This window comes from Carcharhinus amblyrhynchos, chromosome 13, assembly GCF_965287045.1.
Source record: "Carcharhinus amblyrhynchos chromosome 13, sCarAmb.v2.hapA, whole genome shotgun sequence".
NCBI classification, from domain to species: domain Eukaryota; kingdom Metazoa; phylum Chordata; class Chondrichthyes; order Carcharhiniformes; family Carcharhinidae; genus Carcharhinus; species Carcharhinus amblyrhynchos.
The window spans coordinates 78,556,466-78,563,825 of record NC_137336.1 but is presented as its reverse complement, the minus strand read 5'-3'; the positions used below and the strand labels follow the sequence as shown (position 1 = coordinate 78,563,825).

At 51.3% G+C, this 7,360-nt stretch overlaps 1 protein-coding gene across 1 annotated transcript; it reads right to left on the bottom strand.

Moving 5' to 3' along the window:
• Positions 1-2,370: 2,370 nt before the first annotated feature.
• Positions 2,371-6,172, bottom strand: LOC145351608 (uncharacterized). The gene is made up of 2 exons (XM_080201188.1): positions 6,067-6,172; positions 2,371-4,094 (listed from the first exon to the last, which is right to left on the bottom strand). Exons 1-2 carry the CDS (start codon positions 6,138-6,140, stop codon positions 3,548-3,550), a joined length of 621 nt encoding a protein of 206 aa, XP_080057314.1. The 5' UTR covers positions 6,141-6,172; the 3' UTR covers positions 2,371-3,547.
• Positions 6,173-7,360: the final 1,188 nt, after the last annotated feature.

Sequence of the window (7,360 nt, the reverse complement as noted above, 5' to 3'; positions counted from 1 at the left end):
GTTGTATTTTAAATCTCCTCTGCAACTTGACATGATTCTGAAAGTGTGGGGCCCAGAATTGAACACAATATTCAAGTTGGACATCAACCTCTCCCTTAGTGGCTTAGTATCACTTACCTACAGCACGAGCCTCAATGTATCAAGCCTGCGTATCATCTTAATAGGCACTGGGACAGGGAGGGAGTGAGTCAGGAAGGAAGAAACAAGGGAGAGGAATGTAGATGGGGAGAGTGAACATAAGAACATAAGAAATAGGAGCAGGACTAGGCCATCTAGCCCTTCGAGCCTGCCCCACCATTCAATAAGATCATGGCTGATCTGTCGTGGCTCAGTTCCACTTTCCCACCCTCTCCCCATAACCCTTAATCCCCTCTCTTATCAAAAACCCATCAACCCGCTTCTTAAAAATATTTAGCAAGGCAGCCTCCACCACTTCAACGGGCAGAGAATTCCAGAGATTCACCACCCTTTCAGTGAAGAAGTTCCTCCTCAACTCCGTTCTAAACCGCCTCCCCTTTATCTTGAGGCTGTGCCCCCTAGTCCTACTGTCTTTTTTGAGCTGGAAGAGTCTCTCCACCTCTATCCTATCCATCCCATTCATCATCTTATACGTCTCAATGAGATCTCCCCTCATTCTTCAAAACTCTAACGAGTACAAGCCTAGTTTATTCAGCCTCTCCTCATAGCTCAATCCCCTCAACTCCGGTATCAGCCTAGTAAACCTCCTCTGCACTCCCTCCAGGGCCAAAATATCCTTGCGCAGGTGCGGCGCCCAAAACTGCACACAGTACTCCAGCTGCGGCCTCACCAATGCCCTATACAGCTGCAGCAAGACCTCCCTACTTTTACATTCAATCCCCCTCGCTATGAAGGCCAGCATCCCATTCGCCTTCCTGACCACCTGCTGCACCTGCAAGCTGGGTTTTTGCGACTCATGCACAAGGACCCCGAGGTCCCTCTGCACTGTCGCCTGCTGCAGTTTTTCGCCACGTAAGTAATAGTCATTCCTACCATTCTTCCTACCAAAGTGGACCACCTCACACTTGCCAACATTAAATTCCATTTGCCATTTCCTGGCCCATTCGCCCAGCCTATCTAGATCCTTCTGCAGACTCTCCACAACCTCCGCACAATTTGCCTTTCCCCCAATCTTGGTGTCATCAGCAAATTTCGACAACCTGCACTCGGTTCCCTCCTCCAGATCATCTATATAAATGGTAAATAGCTGAGGCCCCAGCACCGACCCCTGGGGCACTCCACTAGTCACCATCCGCCAATCCGAATAGCACCCATTGACTCCCACTCTCTGCCTCCTATTTGACAACCAATCCTCTATCCACGCTAACACCCTACCCCCAACTCCATGTCCCCTGACCTTCTGCAATAACCTCTTGTGAGGTACCTTGTCAAACGCCTTCTGAAAATCCAGAAAGACCACATCCACCGGCTCTCCTCTATCCACCGCCCTAGACACATCCTCATAGAACTCCAGTAAATTTGTCAGACACGACTTCCCTTTAGTGAAACCGTGTTGCGTCTGCCCTATCAAGCAATTCCCACAATAGAGATGGGGGAATGGGAGGAGGGAAGGATGACGGAGGAAAGGGAAGGAGTGAGGGAAAGAGACAGGTTTGGGTGAGGCAGGGGAAGAGGCAAGAAAGAAGATGGGTTTGGACAGTGTGACACGACAGGGATGCAAAGAAAGCTGAGGGAGGTGGATTTGAATGGAGAGAAAAGAGGAGACAGAGAAAGGTGAAGGGACAGCTCAGACCGAAAGGTGAGCAGGCAATACCCAGAGCTGAGGGAGCAGTGAAGAAAGGGGCTGAGGGGAGGAACTGGATAGGAAGAGAAGGGAGGAGAGAGACAAGAAGCCAATGGAGGGGAAAAGAGAGAGGCAGCTGTGTTGGGAAAGAAAGGGAAGACTGAGTGATGTTATAGCAGGGAAGAAAGGGAGAATGTGGAGACTAAAGGATGGAATTTGGAGAACAAAAGGGAAGTAAAGAAAAGGGAGAGGACGTGGGTGGGGAAATGGGAGGGAGAGGGATAGAACATGCAAACAAGAGGAAAGTGACAGCAAGAGATAGAAAGAGAGAGAGAGAGAGAGAGATAGGGACGCTTCTTGTGGGTTAACCAAATAAATAAATTCAACAGTGATGAATAAATTAAAAAGCTGCCCCATAAAGGAATATTGTATCAATGTAAACAGAGTATCAAAGGAAACTTAAAACAAAGGAAAAAGTGATTAAAGGATTCGATAACGGACCCCAGTGCCCTCCCACACAAACTATCCCCGTGTCCACCAAACACAAAAGAGAGATAGAAAGATGAGGGAAATAGAATCAGTTCCACAGATCAGTTTCATCATTTCATCAGTTTATTCAGTCAGAACAAGAGAGATAAATAAATTATACACAGGCAAACAAAGGCCCTTATCATAGAGGGCATCCAGGTTAACACAGTTAGTAATGGAACAGCCTCAGCTTGCTCCTGTGGACTGGGAAACATTGGTTAACCTGTACATCTAGGCAGCCTAGATGTGAAGCAGTGGCGAGCTGTTCCACCAGGAAGAGCCTCATACACACAGCCAGCAGAGAGACCTTGGTCAATGCTGAGATCCACAACCCTCCAACCACTCCCCAGTTCTCACCCTTCCACCAAGTAGCAGAGATTAACCTCACTGTACCCTGGCCTCTTCACTCCTTCCCTGGACTCTGCAGAGGCAGACAGATGGGAACCCAATGCCTCATTGTATAGCGAGGCTCGCTGGGAATCCCACCCGCCCAAGTATGTTACTGTCAGGGGTGGAGAAGGACAGGATTCCAGAGCAAGAGGCCAACTGATTCCAGGTCCTCAGACGTGGGAGCTCGGGTCAAATGGCCACTGCTATCAATGGCAATCATGGACCTCACCCAGACCCCTGTTACATGGGAAGAGGCACCTCCTGATGTTGGGGCAGTATCAGTAATCCAGTGGATGTCTGCCTGAAGAGCAAGCCACATCTCTCCTTGGGTCTCTTCTAAAATGCTAACACCCCTAACATTGGGCCTGGTCTGCACATTCAGGCCCAAACTTGGATGGACTTGATCTGAGTACACTGGGCCAGTCCAGTAGAACAGGCCCACTCCTCGTACTGGGCCTTTTAATGGTTGGTTGGTTCTCTCCTGGGACTGGGTATGATACAGCAGGCTGGGTCTGTCCAGGCAGTAGGCCTGTTCCTGTAGGTTGGGGCGCTCCTAATTCAGGTTCCTGGCACTGATGTCGGGGACCACTCCCAACTCTAGGCCTGTTCCAGTGGCCTTGAAGTCTTCCTGGCACTGGGCCTGGTTCAGAAGGCCAGTGCTGTCCCAACCCTGGGTTTTACAGTACATGGGTACCTATTCGTCCCACATCTGTTACAGTACGTGGGGCCCTCCTAGTTCTGGATCAGCCACAGTAGACTGGGTTTGTCAAAAATAGGCGTATGGTGCTGAGCCTGTTACAGTGGGCCAGGTCCGTCTGAACACCGGGCATGCTACACGAGGCTGGATCGCTCATGATGCTGAGCCTGCTACAACAGGCCAGGCCCCTCCTTGGCTCGCTGGGCCTGGTAGTTTTTCAGGCTTCTCTTGGGAGGGATGAGAGCGGGCCCCAAGCCTGGCCTCTTCTTGCTGCTCTTGGGCCACGATTCCTCTCTGCCACCATTCTCCGGAGGGCGAGGCTCCAGCGGAGGGTTGAGGCTGCCTGACTCGGGATTGTAGGTCGGCAGGTCACTGTCGTGGGCAAACTTGCAGTTGCTCCCGTAGCGACAGCGGCCGTCCTTGCGGTAAGCCAGGCAGATCTTACGGCCACCGAACTCCTCGGTCCTGACGCGAGCCGTCAGCCTCACGTGCTTCTCCAGCAGGCTCAGCCGCTCACGCCGCTCCTGGGCAAAAGGGTTGGTAAAGACTCCTGCCACTGGTTGGCCCCGGCCTCCCTCCAAATCTGGGGGTGGAAGCTTGAGGAGGGCTGAGGCATCTGGGGGCTCCCCCATCGATTTCTGCTGGGGTTTGATAGCCGTGGGCTCATCCTCACTCTCAGACTCCACTGCCTTCACTCCCGAAGTTGTACTCAAGATTCTGCATTTAGAACAAAAGACAAAGAAAACAGTTCGGACACAAATGTTACTCCCACCATCGAAGACACTGTCCCCTTAAATTAAGGACAGTGGCACAATAGTTAGCACTGCTGCCTTACAGGGCCAGGGACCTAGGTTTGATTTTTGGTTTGGGTCACTGTCTATATGGAGCCTGTACATTCTACGTGGGTTTCCTTCAATGCTCCAGTTTTCTCCCACAGTCCAAAAGATGTGCTGGTTAGGTGAATTTGTCATGCTATATTCTCCCTCAGCGTACCTGAACAGGCATCGGAGTGTGATGGCTAAGGGATTTTCACAGTAACTTCATTGCAGTGTTAATGTAAGCCTACTTGTGACAAATAGAATTTATACTTAAGACAGGCAAGTTCTCAACATTTATCAGTTAACTAACATCAGAAGCAATCGACCTGTACAAAATAGTACTATAGATGCTAAAAATTCAACACAGCAGCTCAGATAAGGACGTGGCCCAGATACATTAACTCTTGTTCTCGTTTTTCTCACATATAGCAGATGCAATATTCCCTGTCCATTATGGATTGCAGTTTTTGGGATCTTGCTGCTTTCACTGATGCAATTTCCTACATTTCCTGTACTCTCTCACGGCATTTTTGCATCACTGGCACAGCCAGCATTTCTTGCCCACCCCTAATTGCCCTTGAAAAAGAGTGGCAGGTAAGAGTCATCCACATTGCTGTGGGACTGGATTCATGTTGTAGGCCAGAGCAATGAAAGGCAGTGCATTAGTGAACCAGACAGCGTTTTACGATAATTGATTATAGTTTTGTGTAACCCTTACTGAGGCTTTCAATTCCAAGTGTCTTAATTTAATCCAAATTCCACGAGCTGCTGTGCTGGGATTTGAACCCATGTATCCAGAGTATGAGTGTGGGACTCTGGATCACAAGTCCAATGACAATTCAACGATGGCACAATCGCCTCACCCCAAAACCCCTTGAAATGTCTAACAAAGAGTAAATTCTCCTCTCAGGGACTCATGAGAGGGAGAGGAAATCTGTGTCTTGGTGGTAATGTCACTAGGCTAGTAACCCACAGGATTAGACAAATGTTTTGGAGGCATGGGTTCAAGTCTCACCAGGGCAACTTAAATTCAATTAATAAAATCTGCAACGAACAGCTCACGCTACTTAACGGTTCACGATTATGAAAACCGTTCACTGCTGCCCCTTTAGGGAAGGAAATCCTTACCCTAATCTGACTGACAAGTGACTCCAGACCAACACATATGCTGCCCTCCCCTGTCCCAACCTCATGATCTCCATCCCTGCTCTCTCCCACCATCCTCCATCTTTCTCCCTCCCGCCCAGCTCTGCTCCTGCCGCACTTTCCCCACCACTCCCCGACCCACAGCCTCTCTTTCCCCCACTCTGCACCCCACCAGCCCACACTCCATGGTGCCGGTCTCTGCACATCCACTTTCTCTCCCTCCACAGAAGAGAGGGAGGCCATTCAAACCAAAACGTTGGCAACAATCTAACCCAGGCCCTATCTCCGTAACCCCATGTATTTACCCTGCTAATCCCCTGAAAACTAAGGTTCAATTTACCATGGCCAATCCACCTAACCCGCATATATTTGGACTGTGGGGAGGGGAGGGGAGGAGGTGGAGGGGAGGTTGTGGGGAGGGGAGGGGGGGATTGTAGGGAGGGGAGGATGTGGGGAGGTTGTGGGGAGGGGAGGGGAGGTGGGGAGGGTGGGGGAGAAGAAGAAACTGGAGCACCCAGAGGAAGCCCAGGCAGACATGGGGAGAATGTGCAGACAGTGATCCGAGGCCGGGAGCTGAAGCCGGGTCTCTGGCGCTGTGAGGCTGCAGTGCAAACCACTGTGTCTCCGCTCCCTGCTCTTTCCCCCTTCACCCCAATCCAATCACTCTCCGCGCCCTCCTACCCCTGCACCCTCCCCGCCCTCTCTCTCCCCCTCTCTCCGCCGACCTGGGCTCCGTGCTCCCGCTCTCTGTCTCTCCCTCACTCTCCGACGAGCCGTAATCCGCCACCAGCGCCGCCATCTTCCCTCCGGAGCTTCGCTTTCAGCCCCGCCCACATTCTGATCCCGCCCATGATAATGCGTCATCACAGCTGGTCCCGCCCCTTTCTAATCCCGCCCATGTCAATGCGTCATCACAGCAGGGCGACGCCACATTCAAACCCGCCCAATTATGAAACGTCATCACAGCAGAGCTACTCCATATTCAAACCCGCCCATTTATGAAACGTCATCACAGCAGGGCCTCACCACATTCAAACCCGCCCATTTATGAAACTTCATCACAGCAGGGCCACACCACATTCAAACCCGCCCATTTATGAAACGTCATCACAGCGGGGCTACACCACATTCAAACCGGCCCATTTATGAAACGTCATCACAGCAGGGCCACACCACATTCAAACCCGCCCATTTATAAAACGTCATCACAGCAGGGCCCAGCCCCCATTCTGATCCCGCCCACTTAAAAATCCGTCGTCGCGGCTGAGCACCGCCCACATTCTGATCCCGCCCATGTTATCGCCTCATCGCAGCTGGGCTCCGCCACATTCAAATACCGCCCATTTATGAAATGGGCCCCGCCCCCATTCCGATCCCGCCCCCTTATCAACCGTCATCGTAGCTGGGACCCGCCTCCATCCTGAACCCGCCCATGTGAATGCGTCATCACAGCTGAGCCCCGCCTCCATCCTGATCCCGCTCTTGTTAATGCGTCATCGCAATATGGCCCCGCAAAGAAATCCCGCCTATTTAGTAATGCGTCTTTACAGCCTAGCCCCACCCGCATTCCAATCCTGGCAAAGGGACAGTGCTCCGAAAGCTGGTGGATTTTGCTACCAAATAAACCTGTTGGACTTTAACCTGGTGTTATGAGACTTCTTACTGTGTTTACCCCAGTCCAACGCCAGCACCTCCACATTGGGAGAGAACAGTGCTAACATTTCGAAGCTTTGTTAGCTCTGCTGAATGGCCATCCAGACTTGAAACGTTGGCTCTGTTCCCTCCCCACAAATGCAGTTGGACCTGCTAAAATCTTCCAGCATTTTCTGTCTTTGATTCACTCACCTTTCAGCATGCCCCACCCCCTAATTATCAACGGTTACTCCGCCCACAAAACTAATCCCGCCCACTGAGGTCATGCCTTTCAGCATGTCCCGCCCCCTAATTATAGAACATAGAACATAGAACATAGAACATTACAGCGCAGAACAGGCCCTTCGGCCCACGATGTTGCGCCGA